Below are 15522 nucleotides of genomic sequence, written 5' to 3'. Positions count from 1 at the left end.
CTGGAGATGGGAGACCTGGGGGACAGGGACCCTGGGGGACAGGGACCCTGGGGGACAGAGACCCTGGGGGACAGAGACCCTGGGGACAAGGACTCTGGGGGGAGTGTCTATGGGGACAAGGGACTCTGAGAACAGGGATGCTGGGGACAGGGACTCTGGAGATGGGAGACCTGGGGGACAGGGACCCTGGGGGACAGGGACCCTGGGGGACAGGGACCCTGGGGATGAGGGACCCTGGGGACGGGGACTCTGGGGGGAGTGTCTGTGGGGACAAGGGACTCTGGGGATAAGGGACTCTGAGAACAGGGATGCTGGGAACAGGGACTCTGGAGATGGGAGACCTGGGGGACAGGGACCCTGGGGGACAGGGACCCTGGGGACAGAGACCCTGGGGACGAGGGACTCTGGGGGGAGTGTCTGTGGGGACAAGGGACTCTGAGAACAGGGATGCTGGGAACCAGGGACTCTGGAGATGGGAGACCCTGGGGGACAGGGACCCTGGGGACGAGGGACCCTGGGGGACAGGGACCCTGAGGACGGGGGACCCTGGGGACGAGGACTCTGGGGGGAGTGTCTATGGGGACAAGGGACTTTGGGGACAAGGGACTCTGGGGACAGGGATGCTGGGAACAGGGACTCTGGAGATGGGAGACCCCAGGGACAGGGGACCCTGGGGGACAGGGACCCTGGGGGACAGGGGACCCTGGGGACACGGGGACCCTGGGGGGAGTGTCTATGGGGACAAGGGACTCTGGGGACAGGGATGCTGGGAACCAGGGACTCTGGAGATGGGAGACCCTGGGGGACAGGGACCCTGGGGACGAGGGACCCTGGGGGGACAGAGACCCTGGGGACAGGGGACCCTGGGGACGGGGGACCCTGGGGACGGGGACTCTGGGGACGGGGACTCTGGGGGACTATGGGGACAAGGGACTCTGGGGACAAGGGACTCTGAGAACAGGGATGCTGGGAACCAGGGACTCTGGAGATGGGAGACCCTGGGGGACAGAGACCCTGGGGCACAGGGGACCCCGGGGGACAGGGGACCCTGGGTGGGGGGTGGATGTGTCGGTGGGAGGAGGGGGGTGGGTGCCCGTGTCCCCAGGAGGGGGGGGGGGTGGCAGGCGGTGGGCCCTGAGCGTGTCCCCCAGGGCCTACGTGTCGCTGTTCATGCGGCACCTCTGCGAGCCGGGGGCCGACGGCTCCGAGACCTTCGCGGACGGGGTCCCCCGGGAGGGGCTCTCGCGGCAGCAGGTGCTGACCCGCATCGGCGTCATGTCCCTCGTCAAGAAGAAGGTACCCCCACCCCCCCCCCCCCCGGGGCACCCCCAAATGCCTGGGGGTCCCCCCCCCAAATGCCTGGGTCCCCCCCAAATGCCTGGGTCCCCCCCCCCAAACACGTGGGTGTCCCCCAGATGCCCAGGTCTCACCTGAATGCCTTGGGTCCCCCCCCCAAACGCAAGGGTGTCTCTCGGACATCTGGGTCCACCCCCTGGAGGCCTGGGGGTCCCCCCGAATGCCTGGGGGTCCCCCCTGGATGCCTTGGGGTCCCCCCCAAATGTCTGGGTCCCCCCCCCCCGAACGCGTGGGTGTCCCCCAGATGCCCGGGTCCCACCTGAATGACTGAGGTCCCCCCCCAAACGCAAGGGTGTCTCTCAGACATCTGGGTCCCCCCCCTGGAGGCCTGGGGGTCCCCCTGAATGTGTAGGTTCCCCCCCAAATGCCTGGGGTCGCCCCCCAAATGTCTGGGTCCCCCCCCCCGAACGCGTGGGTGTCCCCCAGATGCCCAGGTCTCACCTGAATGCCTTGGGTCCCCCCCCAAATGCAGAGGTGTCTCCCAGACAGCTGAGTCCCCCCCTGGAGGCCTGGGGGTCCCCCCGAATGCCTGGGGGTCCCGCTTGGATGCCTGGGGTCCCCCCCCCAAATGTCTGGGTCCCCCCCCAAACACGTGGGTGTCCCCCAGGCGCCTGGGTCCCACCTGAATGCCTTGGGTCCCCCCCCAAACGCAGGGGTGTCTCTCGGAAATCTGGGTCCCCCCCCGAATGCCTGGGGGGTCCCCCTGAATGCGTGGGTCCCCCCCCAAATGCCTGGGTCCCCCCCAAATGCCCTGGGTCCCCCCCAAATGCCTGGGTCCCCCCCCCAAACACGTGGGTGTCCCCAGGCGCCTGGGTCCCACCTGAATGCATTGGGGCCCCCCCCCCAAACGCAAAGGGTGTCTCTCGGACATCTGGGTCCCCCCCCGAATGCCTGGGGGTCCCCCTGAATGTGTAGGTTCCCCCCCCAAATGCCTGGGGTCGCCCCCAAATGTCTGGGTCCCCCCCCCGAACGCGTGGGGTGTCCCCAGGCACCTGGGTCCCACGTGAATGACTGAGGTCCCCCCCCAAAATGCAGGGGTGTCTCCTAGACAGCTGGGTCCCCCCCCCGAATGCCTGGGGGTCCCCCTGAATGTGTAGGTCCCCCCCCAAATGCCTGGGTCCCCCCCAAATGCCTGGGGTCCCCCCCCAAAACACGTGGGTGTCCCCCAGATGCCCAGGTCCCACCTCAATGCCTTGGGGCCCCCCCCAAACGCAGGGGTGTCTCCCAGACAGCTGGGTCCCCCCCCGAATGCCCGGGGGTCCCCCTGAATGCGTAGGTCCCCCCCCAAATGCCTGGGTCCCCCCCAAATGCCTGGGGTCCCCCCCCCAAACATGTGGGTGTCCCCCAGGCGCCTGGGTCCCACCTCAATGCCTTGGGTCCCCCCCCCAAACGCAGGGGTGTCTCCCAGACAGCTGGGTCCCCCCCTGAATGCCTGGGGGTCCCCCTGAATGCGTAGGTCCCCCCCCCAAATGCCTGGGTCCCCCCCAAATGCCTGGGGTCCCCCCCCCAAACACGTGGGTGTCCCCCCAGGCGCCTGGGTCCCACGTGAATGACTGAGGTCCCCCCCCAAATGCAGGGGTGTCTCCCGGACATTTGGGTTCCCCCCTGGAGGCCTGGGGGTCCCCCCTGGATGCTGGGGGTCCCCCTGGATGCCTGGGTCCCCCCCAAATGTCTGGGTCCCCCCCCCGAACGCGTGGGTGTCCCCCAGGCGCCTGGGTCCCACGTGAATGACTGAGGTCCCCCCCAAACGCAGGGGTGTCTCCAGACAGCTGGGTCCCCCCCCGAATGCCCGGGGGTCCCCCTGAATGCGTAGGTCCCCCCCCCAAATGCCTGGGTCCCCCCCAAATGCCTGGGGTCCCCCCCCAAATGCCTGGGTCCCCCCCCCGAACGCGTGGGTGTCCCCCAGATGCCCGGGTCCCACCCTGAATGACTGAGGTCCCCCCCCCAAACGCAAGGGTGTCTCTCAGACATCTGGGTCCCCCCCCTGGAGGCCTGGGGGTCCCCCTGAATGTGTAGGTTCCCCCCCAAATGCCTGGGGTCGCCCCCCAAATGCCTGGGTCCCCCCCCAAATGCCTGGGGTCCCCCCAAATGCCTGGGTCCCCCCCCGAACGCGTGGGTGTCCCCCAGATGCCCAGGTCTCACCTGAATGCCTTGGGGCCCCCCCCAAACGCAAGGGTGTCTCTCGGACATCTGGGTCCCCCCGCGAATGCCTGGGGGTCCCCCTGGAATGTGTAGGTTCCCCCCCAAATGCCTGGGGTCCCCCCCAAATGCCTGGGGTCCCCCCCCAAATGTCTGGGTCCCCCCCCCAAACACGTGGGTGTCCCCCAGATGCCTGGGTCCCACCTGAATGCCTTGGGGCCCCCCCCCAAACGCAAGGGTGTCTCTCAGACATCTGGGTCCCCCCCCGAATGCCTGGGGGTCCCCCTGAATGTGTAGGTTCCCCCCCAAATGCCTGGGGTTGCCCCCCAAATGCCTGGGTCCCCCCCCAAACACGTGGGTGTCCCCCAGATGCCCGGGTCCCACCTGAATGCCTTGGGTGTCCCCCCCCCAAACGCAGGGGTGTCTCTCGGACATCTGGGTCCCCCCCCGAATGCCTGGGGGTCTCCCTGAATGCGTGGGTCCCCCCCCAAATGCCTGGGTCCCCCCAAATGCCTGGGGTCCCCCCCCAAATGCCTGGGTCCCCCCCAAAACACGTGGATGTCCCCCAGGCGCCTGGGTCCCACGTGAATGACTGAGGTCCCCCCCCAAATGCAGGGGTGTCTCCCAGACAGCTGGGTCCCCCCCCAAATGCCTGGGGGTCCCCCTGAATGCGTAGGTCCCCCCCCCCAAATGCCTGGGTCCCCCCCAAATGCCTGGGGTCGCCCCCCAAATGCCTGGGTCCCCCCCCCAAACACGTGGGTGTCCCCAGATGCCCAGGTCCCACCTGAATGCCTTGGGTCCCCCCCCAAATGCAGGGGTGTCTCCCAGACAGCTGGGTCCCCCCCTGGAGGCCTGGGGGTCCCCCCCGAATGCCTGGGGGTCCCCCCTGGATGCCTGGGGTTCCCCCCCAAATGCCTGGGTCCCCCCCCCCGAACGCGGTGGGTGTCCCCCAGGCGCCTGGGTCCCACCTGAATGACTGAGGTCCCCCCCCCAAATGCAGGGGTTGTCTCCCAGACAGCTGGGTCCCCCCCCCGAATGCCTGGGGGTCCCCCCTGAATGCGTAGGTCCCCCCCCAAATGCCTGGGTCCCCCCCAAATGCCTGGGTCCCCCCCCAAACACGTGGGTGTCCCCCAGATGCCTGGGTCCCACCTGAATGCCTTGGGGCCCCCCCCCAAATGCAGGGGTGTGTCTCTCAGACATCTGGGTCCCCCCCCCTGGAGGCCTGGGGGTCCCCCTGAATGTGTAGGTTTCCCCCCCAAATGCCTGGGGTCGCCCCCAAATGCCTGGGGTCCCCCCCCCAAACACGTGGGTGTCCCCCAGATGCCCAGGTCCCACCTGAATGCCTTGGGTCCCCCCCCAAACGGCGAAGGGTGTCTCTCGGACATCTGGGTCCCCCCCCAAATGCCTGGGGGTCCCCCCTGAATGCGTGGGTCCCCCCCCCAAATGCCTGGGGTCCCCCCCAAATGCCTGGGTCCCCCCACCAAACGCGTGGGTGTCCCCCAGTTGCCCGGGTCCCCACCTGAATGCCTTGGGGCCCCCCCCCAAACGCAGGGGTGTCTCCCGGACAGCTGGGTCCCCCCCGAATGCCTGGGGGTCCCCCTGAATGCGTAGGTCCCCCCCAAATGCCTGGGTCCCCCCCAAATGCCTGGGGTCCCCCCCAAATGCCTGGGTCCCCCCCCCGAACGTGTGGGTGTCCCCCAGATGCCCGGGTCCCACCTGAATGCCTTGGGTGTCCCCCCCCCAAACGCAGGGGTGTCTCCCAGACAGCTGGGTCCCCCCCCGAATGCCTGGGGGTCCCCCTGAATGCGTAGGTCCCCCCCAAATGCCTGGGTCCCCCCCAAATGCCTGGGGTCGCCCCCCAAATGCCTGGGTCCCCCCCCCAAACGCGTGGGTGTCCCCAGATGCCTGGGTCCCACCTGAATGCCTTGGGACCCCCCCCCAAACGCAGGGGTGTCTCCCAGACAGCTGGGTCCCCCCCCCGAATGCCTGGGGGTCCCCCTGAATGCGTAGGTCCCCCCCCAAATGCCTGGGGTCCCCCCCAAATGTCTGGGTCCCCCCCCCGAACGCGTGGATGTCCCCCAGGCGCCTGGGTCCCACCTGAATGACTGAGGTCCCCCCCCAAACGCAGGGGTGTCTCCCAGACAGCTGGGTCCCCCCCCGAATGCCTGGGGGTCCCCCTGAATGCGTAGGTCCCCCCCCAAATGCCTGGGGTCCCCCCCAAATGCCTGGGTCCCCCCCCCCAAACACGTGGGTGTCCGCCAGGCGCCTGGGTCCCACCTGAATGCCTTGGGGCCCCCCCCCAAACGCAGGGGTGTCTCCCGGACAGCTGGGTCCCCCCCCTGGAGGCCTGGGGGTCCCCCTGAATGTGTAGGTTCCCCCCCAAAATGCCTGGGTCCCCCCCAAATGCCTGGGTCCCCCCCCCAAACACGTGGGTGTCCCCCAGATGCCCAGGTCCCACCTGAATGCCTTGGGGCCCCCCCCCAAACGCAGGGGTGTCTCCCGGACAGCTGGGTGTCCCCCCAGATGCCTGGGGGGTCCCCCCCCAAATGCCTGGGGTCCCCCCCCAAATGCCTGGGTCCCCCCCCAAACACGTGGATGTCCCCCAGGCGCCTGGGTCCCCCCCAAATGCCTGGGGTCCCCCCCCAAACGCAGGGGTGTCTCCCGGACACCTGGGTCCCCCCCCCCAAATGCCTGGGTCCCCCCCAAATGCCTGGGGTCCCCCCTGAATGCGGGGGGGTCCCCCCCAGACCCCCGGGTGCCCCCCAACCCCCGGGTACCCCCTAAACTCCTGGGTTGCCCCCCTCCAGGCTCCCGTGTCCCCCTGGGTCCCAGTAGGAGTGGGTGGGGGGTGCAGCCCCCTGACCCCCGGGTGCCCCCCAACCCCCGGGTGCCCCTGACCCCCCGGGTGCCCCCCAACCCCCGGGTCCCCCCTAAACTCCTGGGTGCCCCCCAACCCCTGAGTGCCCCCCAAACCCCGGGTGCCCCCCAACCCCCGGGTCCCCCCTAATCTCCCGGGTGCCCCCCTCCAGACTCCTGTGCCCATCTGGGTCCCAGTAGGAGTGGTTGGGGGGTGCAGCCCCCTGACCCCCGTGTGCCCCCCAACCCCCGGGTGCCCCCCAACCCCTGGATGCCCCCTAAACTCCTGGGTGCCCCCCAACACCTGGGTGCCCCCCTCCAGGCTCCCGTGTCCCCCTGGGTCCCTGTTGGAGTGGGTGGGGGGTGCAGCCCCCAGACGCCTGGATGCCCCCCCACCCCTGGATGCCCCCCAACCCCCGGATGCCCCCTGACCCCCGGGTGCCCCCCAACCCCCGGGTCCCCCCTAAACTCCTGGGTGCCCCCGCAGGTGCAGGAGTTCGAGCACATCAACGGGGCGCTGGAGCCTGCCCGAGCTGGCCCCGGAGCCCAGCGCCGACTCCAAGCGCTCGTCCCGCGCCTCCTCCCCCGCCAAAACGTGTCCCCCCCAGCCCCGAGCAGAGCGGCCCCCCCAGCCCCGGCCCCCCCACGCCCGGTACTGGGGGGACGGGGAGACGGCGGGAGGGGGGGGACACGCAGGGGATGGGGACAGTGGGGAGACAGCGGGGGGGGGACACGGACATGGAGGGGGGGTGAGGGTGGGGAGAAGGGAGGGGGGACATGGGGGATGGGATGGGGACATGGGGGGGGGATGGGGGACATGGAGGGGGACATGGGGACAGGGGACATGGGGGTGGGGATGGGGGGGACAGGATGGGGGACATGGGGGGGTGAGGGTGGGGAGAAGGGAGGGGGGACATGGGGGATGGGATAGGGACATGGGGGGGGGATGGGGGACATGGAGGGGGGACATGGGGACAGGGGACATGGGGTGGGGATGGGGGGGACAGGATGGGGGACATGGGGGGGGTGAGGGTGGGGAGAAGGGAGGGGGGGACATGGGGGATGGATGGGGAGAAGGGAGGGGGGACATGGGGGATGGATTGGGGACATGGAGGGGGGATGGGGGACATGGAGGGGGGAAATGGGGACAGGGGACATGGGGTGGGGATGGGGGGGGACAGGATGGGGGACATGGGGGGGGGGTTGAGGGTGGGGAGAAGGGAGGGGGGACATGGGGGATGGGATGGGGACATGGGGGGGGGACATGGGGACAGGGGACATGGGCTGGGGATGGGGGGGACAGGATGGGGGACATGGGGGGGGGTGAGGGTGGGGAGAAGGAGGGGGGACATGGGGGATGGGATAGGGACATGGGGGGGGATGGGGGGACAGGATGGGGGACATGGGGGGGTGAGGGTGGGGAGAAGAGGGGGGGGGACATGGGGGGATGGGATGGAGACATGGGGGGGGATGGGGGACATGGGGGGGAGGGGGGACATGAGGGATGGGATGGGGGACATGGAGGGGGGACATGGGGTGGGGATGGGGGGGTCAGGATGGGGGGATGGGATGGGGGACGTGGGGGGGGGATGGGGGACATACATGGGGACAGGGGACATGGGGTGGGGACAGGATGGGGATGGGAACTGGGGGGACATGGGGTGGGGGATATGGGGGACATGGGATGGGGACATGGGGTCAGGATGGGGGTAGGGGACATGGGATGGGGACAGGGGATGGGGGACATGGGGGGGGGGACGTTGGGGGTGCAGCGGGGGGGGGGGACATGGGGCGGGGGGTGAGGATTGGGACGGGATGGGGGGCATGGGGGTGGGGATATGGGGGGCAGGATGGGGACATAGGAACAAGGGACATGGGTGACAGGATGGGGGGCCAGGGATGGGGACATGAGGTGGGGATGAGGGGGGCGGGGGACAGGATGGGGACAGGGGGACTTGGGGGGACAGGATGGGGGGACATGGGATGGGGTCATGGGGTCAGGAGGGGGACATGGGGGCCAGGGGACATGGGATGGGGGGGGCAGGATGGGGATGGGGGACATGGGGTCAGGATGGGGACAGGGGGTGGGGGACATGGCGTGAGGGGTGGGGGGGACAGGATGGGGACAGGATGGGGCCAGGGGCACGGGATGGGGACATGGGGGTCAGGTTGGGGACAGGGGACATGGGGACAGGGTGGGGACATGGGGGTCAGGCTGGGGACAGGGGACATGGGGGACAGGGTGGGGACGTGGGGGTCAGGCTGGGGACAGGGGACATGGGGGACAGGGTGGGGACATGGGGGTCAGGCTGGGGACAGGGGACATGGGGGACAGGGTGGGGACATGGGGGTCAGGATGGGGATAGGGACACGGGACGAGGGGGACATGGGACAGGGACACGAGATGGGGATGGGGACATGGGGGAGGGGACAGGGAATGGGGACACAGGGTGCAGGGATGGAGGTGTGAGGACGTGGGGGACGGGGACAAGGACACTGGGGACACGGGGCACGCAGGGGCAGGGGGCTGGGGACACGCCGTGTCCCCGCGTCCTAATGTCCCCTGTCCCCTGTCCCCAGCCACGCCGGCGCCCAGCGAGCGAGGGGACGGGCCAGGGCCACCCCCGGACAGGGACGACGGTGACACCAGGGACGAGAAGGAACCCAAAGGCCCCGAGAAGATGGAGACGGAGGTGGGTGACAGGGCTGTCCCCAACCCTGTCCTCCCCGTCCCTAGTGATGTCCTCCCTGTCCCCATTGCTATCCCCATCCCTGTCCCCATCCCTGTCCCCATCCCTGTCCCCATCCTTGTCCCCAACCCTGTCCTCATTCCTGTCCCCATTTGTCCCATCCCTGTCCCCAACCCTGTCCTCCCTGCCCCCATTCCTGTCCCCAACCCTGTCCTCCGTGTCCCTGTCCCCCGTCATGTTCTCCTTATCCCCAACTCTGTCCCCAACGCTGTCCCCAATCGTGCCCTCCATGTCCCCATCCCTGTCCCCATCCCTGTCCCCAACGCTGTCCCCAATCGTGTCCTCCATGTCCCCATCCCTGTCCCCATCCCTGTCCCCAGTCGTGTCCTCCCTGTCCCCATCCCTGTCCCCATTTGTCCCATCCCTGTCCCCATTTGTCCCATCCCTGTCCCCAACCCTGTCCCAAATCGTGTCCTCCCTGTCCCCATTCCTATCCCCATCCCTGTCCCCATCTGTCCTGTGTCCCCATCCCTGTCCCCAACGCTGTCCCCAATCATGTCTTCCCTGTCCCCATCCCTGTCCCCAATGCTGTCCCCAATCATGTCCTCCCTGTCCCCATTTGTCCCATCCCTGTCCCCATCCCTGTCCCAAATCATGTCTTCCCTGTCCCCATCCCTGTTCCCATTTGTCCCATCCCTGTCCCCAACCCTGTCCCAAATCATGTCCTCCCTGTCCCCATCCCTACCCCTCTCCCCAAACCCCTGTCCCTATCCCTGTCCCCACCCCTGTCCCCAAACCCTGTCCCCCATCGTGTCCTCCTTGTCCTTATCCCCATCCCCCCTGTCCTTGTCCCCTCTCTCCCCCTCCCTGTCCCCTCCCCACCGTTGTCCCCATGTCCCCCCTGCCCACTCCAGGGGTGGGGGGGGGGGGTGGGGGTGTGTCTCATGACAGGGGGGGAACCCAGGTGTCACCCGGGGTGACCCCACTGCCCCCCATGTGTGTCCCCCACCCCCACTGTCCCCGCAGCCTCCTGTCCCCGAGGTGCCACCGTCCCCGGGCGACGGCAGCGAGGCCGAAGGGCCGCGGAAGGGGGAGGAGGAGGAGGGACCCGGCCAGCGGGACCCCGAGGCCGAAGGGCTCCCGGCCCGCGAGGAGCGACCAGGTGAGCCCCTCCCCCACCCCTCCGGGTGCTCCCCCCCCCCCCCCCCCAAGTCCCCTGGGTTGGGGGGGAGGGGCGCACCCAGGGGTCTGAGCACCCCTGCACCCACCCCGTGCAGGTGCCGAGGCCGAGAAGGGTCCTGGGGCAGAGAAAGGCGACGAGAAACCCCCCGAGGAGGAGCCCAAAGAGCGGCCAGGGGACCCTGACCCCAAACGAGGTACCCAGGGGGCGGGGCTTGACATGGAGGGGGGGGGGCCTAACCCACCCAGGGGTGTGGCCAAGCCGGAGGAGGCGGGGTTTAACCACGGCGATCAGCCCGGAGCGCTTTGCTCTATTTTTCGCCGCGTTCACTCTGAAGCCTACTGACGGCAGGGAATTTTTTTTTGCTTATTTGACTGGGCCGGGGGGGGGGGGGGATGGGGGGGGGGCGGTTTGCAACGTGGCGCTGACCCCCCCCCCCCCGTGTCGTGTCGCCCCCTCGCAGAGGAGGTGAAGGCTGAGAAGGAGCCCAAGCTGGAGGCGCGCCCCAACGGGCGGCGGGACGACAAGGCCGAGAAGCCGCGCTTCATGTTCAACATCGCCGACGGCGGCTTCACGGGTCAGCGGGGTTGGGCGGGGGGGGGGGGGGGGGTGTGTATGGGGAACGGGGGACACGGGGACGACACGGTTGACACCCCGCTTACCCCCCCCCACCCCCCCTCCCGCCCCCCAGAGCTGCACACGCTGTGGCAGAACGAGGAACGCGCCGCCATCTCCTCGGGGAAGCTCAACGAGATCTGGCACCGGCGGCACGACTACTGGCTGCTGGCCGGCATCGTCCTGTATCCTTCCGCCACCCCTCGGGCCCTCCCCCCGCCCCCCCCCCGCCCCCCTAGACCCCTGGGTCCCCTCCCCAGACAACCTGGGTCCCCTCCCCGCATGCCTGGGTGCCCCCCCTGGGCGCCTGGGTGTCCCCCAAGACACCTGGGTGTCCCCCCCAAGACACCTGGGTCCCCCCCCGGACACCTGGGGGTCCCCCCCCCGGTCACCTAGGTGTCCCCCCTGGTCACTTGGGTCCCCTCCTGGATGCCTGGGTGTCCCCCAAGACACCTGGGTGTCCCCCCCAGGCACCTGGGTCCCCCCCAGACACTTGGGTGTCCCCCCCCCTGGTCACCTAGGTGTCCCCCCTGGTCACTTGGGTCCCCTCCTGGATGCCTGGGTGTCCCCCAAGACACCAGGGTGTCCCCCAAGACACCTGGGTCCCCTCCCCAGACACTTGGGTGTCCCCCCAGGACACCTGGGTGTCCCCTCTGGTCACCTGGGTGTCCCCCCTGGACACCTGAGTCCCCTCCTGGATGTCTGGGTGTCCCCCAAGACACCAGGGTGTCCCCCCCGGGCACCTGGGTTCCCCCCAGACACTTGGGTGTCCCCCCTGGTCACCTGGGTCCCCTCCCCGGGCACCTGGGTGTCCCCCAAGACACCTGGGGGTCCCCCCCTGGTCACCTAGGTGTCCCCCCTGGACACCTGGGTGCCCTCCTGGATGCCTGGGTGTCCCCCAAGACACCAGGGTGTCCCCCAAGACACCTGGGTCCCCTCCCCAGACACTTGGGTGTCCCCCCAGGACACCTGGGTGTCCCCTCTGGTCACCTAAGTGTCCCCCCTGGTCACCTGGGTGCCCCCCCTGGATACCTGGGTCCTGTCCTCAATGCCTGGGTCCCCTCCCCAGACACCTGGGTGTCCCCCCCAAGACACCTGGGTCCCCTCCTGGATGCCTGGGTGTCCCCCAAGACACCTGGGTGTCCCCCCCGGGCACCTGGGTCCCCTCTCCAGACACCTGGGTGTCCTCCCTGGTCACCTGGGTGCCCCCCTGGTCACCTGGGTGTCCCCCCCAAGACACCTGGGTCCCCTCCTGGATGCCTGGGTGTCCCCCAAGACACCAGGGTGTCCCCCCCGGGCACGTGGGTCCCCTCCCCAGACACCTGGGTGTCCCCTGAGACACTTGGATGTGTCCCCCCTGGTCACCTGGGTCCCCTGCCTGGACACCTGGGTCCCCTCCTGGATGTCTGGGTGTCCCCCAAGACACCTGGGTGTCCCCCCCGGGCACCTGGGTCCCCTCCCCAGACACTTGGGTGTCCCCCCTGGTCACCTGGGTCCCCTCCCCGGGCACCTGGGTGTCCCCCCCAAGGCGCCTGGGTCCCCTTCTGGACACCTGGGTGTCCCCCAAGACACCTGGGTCCCCTCCCCGGGCACCTGGGTCCCCTCCCCAGACACCAGGGTGTCCCCCCTGGACACCTGGGTCCCCTCCTGGATGCCTGGGTGTCCCCCAAGACACCAGGGTGTCCCCCAAGACACCTGGGTGTCCCCCCCCGGCCACCTGGGTCCCCTCCCCAGACACTTGGGTGTCCCCCCCGGACACCTGGGTGTCCCCCCTGGTCACCTGGGTGCCCCCCCTGGATACCTGGGTCCTGTCCTCAATGCCTGGGTCCCCTCCCCAGACACCTGGGTGTCCCCCCCAAGACACCTGGGTCCCCTCCTGGATGCCTGGGTGTCCCCCAAGACACCTGGATGTCCCCCCCGGGCACCTGGGTCCCCTCTCCAGACACCTGGGTGTCCCCCCCAAGGCGCCTGGGTCCCCTTCTGGACACCTGGGTGTCCCCCCTGGTCACCTAGGTGTCCCCCCTGGTCACCTGGGTCCCCTCCTGGTCACCTGGGTCACCTCCCCAGACACCAGGGTGTCCCCCCCGGGCACCTGGGTCCCCCCCAGACACTTGGGTGTCCCCTCCCCGGTCACCTAGGTGTCCCCCCTGGTCACCTGGGTCCCCTCCCCAGACACCTGGGTCCCCTCCTGGACATCCCCCAAGATACCTGGGTGTCCCCCCTGGTCACCTGGGTCCCCTCCCCGGGCACCTGGGTGTCCCCCAAGACACCTGGGTCCCCTCCCCGGGCACCTGGGTGTACCCCCCAAGACACCTGGGTCCCCCCCAGACACTTGGGTGTCCCCCCCCAGTCACCTGGGTGTCCCCCCTGGTCACCTAGGTCCCCTCCCTGGACACCTGGGTCCTGTCCTCAATGCCTGGGTCCCCTCCCCAGACACCTGGGTGTCCCCCCTGGTCAGCTGGGTGTCCCTCCTGGTCACCTGGGTGTCCCCCCTGGTCACCTGAGTCCCCTCCCCGTACGCCTGGGTCCCCTCCTGGACCCCTGGGTGTCTGTGTCCCCCCCCCGTTTACTGTTGTCCTCCCCAGGGACGGAGGGTGACAATCAAAGAGGGTGACAAGATGATGGGGGTGACGCTGGGGCGGTGGCAGGGACAGCGGGGGACAGCGGGGGACAGTGGGGGACAGGACAGCCATCGGGGGGAGGTGGCAGAGGAGGCGGTGAGGTTGGGGACGCGGTGGCCGTCGTTAGGGAACAGCCATGGCTGTGGGGGTGACGGGGACCTTGGGGACAGGGTGACGCAGTGACAGTCCTTGGGGCACAGCCACAGCTCCGTGCCCCATCTGTGGGGGGTGACGGGGCCCCTGGGGACCTTGGGGACAGGGTGACACAGTGACAGTCCTTAGGGCGCACCCCCAGCTCCGTGCCCCATCTGTGGGGGGTGACGGGGACCCTGAGGACCTTGGGGACAGGGTGACAGTCCTTAGGGCACAGCCCCAGCTCCGAGCACCGGCTGTGGGGGGTGACAGGGACCTTGGGGACCTTGGGGACAGGGTGACAGGGCTCAGCCACAGCTCCGTGCCCCGGCTGTGGGGGGTGACGGGGCCCCTGGGGACCTTGTGGACACGGGGACAGGGTGACAGTCCTTAGGGCGCAGCCACGGCTCCGTGCCCCATCTGTGGGGGGTGACAGGGCCCCTGGGGACCTTGGGGACAGGGTGACACAGTGACAGTCCTTAGGGCTCAGGCCCGGCTCCGTGCCCCAGCTGTGGGGGGTGACAGGGACCCTGGGGACGGGGTGACGTGGTGACAGTCCTTAGGGCACAACCCCAGCTCCGAGCACCGGCTGTGGGGGTGACAGGGACCCTGGGGACCTTGGGGACACGGTGACAGTCCTTAGGGCACAGCCCCAGCTCCGTGCACCGGCTGTGGGGAGTGACAGGGCCCCTGGGGACCTTGGGGACAGGGTAACACAGTGACAGTCCTTAGGGCTCGGCCCCGGCTCCGTGCCCTGGCTGTGGGGGGTGACGGGGACCCTGGGGACCTTGGGGACAGGGTGATGGTCCTTAGGGCACAGCCACAGCTCCACACACTGGCTGTGGGGGCTGATGGGGACCTTGGGGACAAGGTGACACGGTGACAGTCCTTAGGGCACAGCCACAGCTCCACACACCGGCTGTGGGGGCTGATGGGGACCTTGGGGACACGGTGACAGTCCTTAGAGCACAGCCACAGCTCCGAGCACCGGCTGTGGGGGTGACAGGGACCCTGGGGACCTTGGGGACAGGGTGACGCGGTGACAGTCCTTAGGGCGCAGCCCCAGCTCCGTGCCCCGGCTGTGGGGGGTGACGGGGCCCCTGGGGACCTTGGGGACAGGGTGACACAGTGACGTGGTGACAGTCCTTAGGGCACAGCCACAGCTCCGTGCCCCATCTGTGGGGTGTGACGGCGACCTTGGGGACTTTGGGGCCAGGGTGACACAGTGACAGTCCTTAGGGCACAGCCCCAGCTCCGTGCCCCATCTGTGGGGGGTGACGGGGCCCCTGGGGACCTTGGGGACAGGGTGACGCGGTGACACGGTGACAGTCCTTAGGGCACAGCCACAGCTCCGTGCCCCGGCTGTGGGAGCTGATGGGGACCTTGGGGACACAGTCACGGTCCTTAGGGCACAGCCCTGGCTCCGTGCCCCGGCTGTGGGGGGTGACGGGGCCCCTGGGGACCTTGGGGACAGGGTGACACGGTGACAGTCCTTAGGGCACAGCCACGGCTCCACACACCGGCTGTGGGGGCTGATGGGGACCTTGGGGACAAGGTGACACGGTGACAGTCCTTAGAGCACAGCCACAGCTCCGTGCACCGGCTGTGGGGGGTGATAGGGACCTTGGGGACAAGGTGACACAGTGACAGTCCTTAGGGCTCAGCCACAGCTCCGTGCCCTGGCTGTGGGGGGTGACGGGGCCCCTGGGGACCTTGGGGACACGGGGACACGGTGACAGTCCTTAGCGCGCAGCCACGGCTCCACACACTGGCTGTGGGGGCTGATGGGGACCTTGGGGACACAGTGACAGTCCTTAGGGCTCAGCCCCGGCTCCGTGCCCCGTCTGTGGGGGGTGACGGGGACCCTGGGGACCTTGGGGACAGGGTGACACAGTGACAGTCCTTAGGGCACAGCCACAGCTCCGTGCCCCGT

At 69.2% G+C, this 15522-nt stretch overlaps 1 protein-coding gene across 1 annotated transcript in view; it reads left to right on the top strand.

Moving 5' to 3' along the window:
* The first annotated feature begins 735 nt into the window (after positions 1–735).
* Positions 736–15522, top strand: part of LOC147412862 (ATP-dependent chromatin remodeler CHD3-like) — a 28253-nt gene continuing 13466 nt past the window's right edge. The window contains 9 exon segments of the mRNA XM_086480936.1: positions 736–1052; positions 1152–1296; positions 6839–6862; positions 6864–6969; positions 8899–9044; positions 10068–10203; positions 10319–10417; positions 10685–10798; positions 10913–11021. Of these exon segments, the coding sequence (XP_086337062.1) occupies positions 736–1052; positions 1152–1296; positions 6839–6862; positions 6864–6969; positions 8899–9044; positions 10068–10203; positions 10319–10417; positions 10685–10798; positions 10913–11021 (1196 nt within the window).

The sequence above is a fragment of the Leptosomus discolor genome, unplaced genomic scaffold (genome assembly GCF_034619465.1).
Source record: "Leptosomus discolor isolate bLepDis1 unplaced genomic scaffold, bLepDis1.hap2 HAP2_SCAFFOLD_188, whole genome shotgun sequence".
NCBI lineage: Eukaryota > Metazoa > Chordata > Aves > Leptosomiformes > Leptosomidae > Leptosomus > Leptosomus discolor.
Note: the sequence above shows the minus strand (reverse complement) of the source record. Positions and strands in the feature narration are given on the sequence as shown.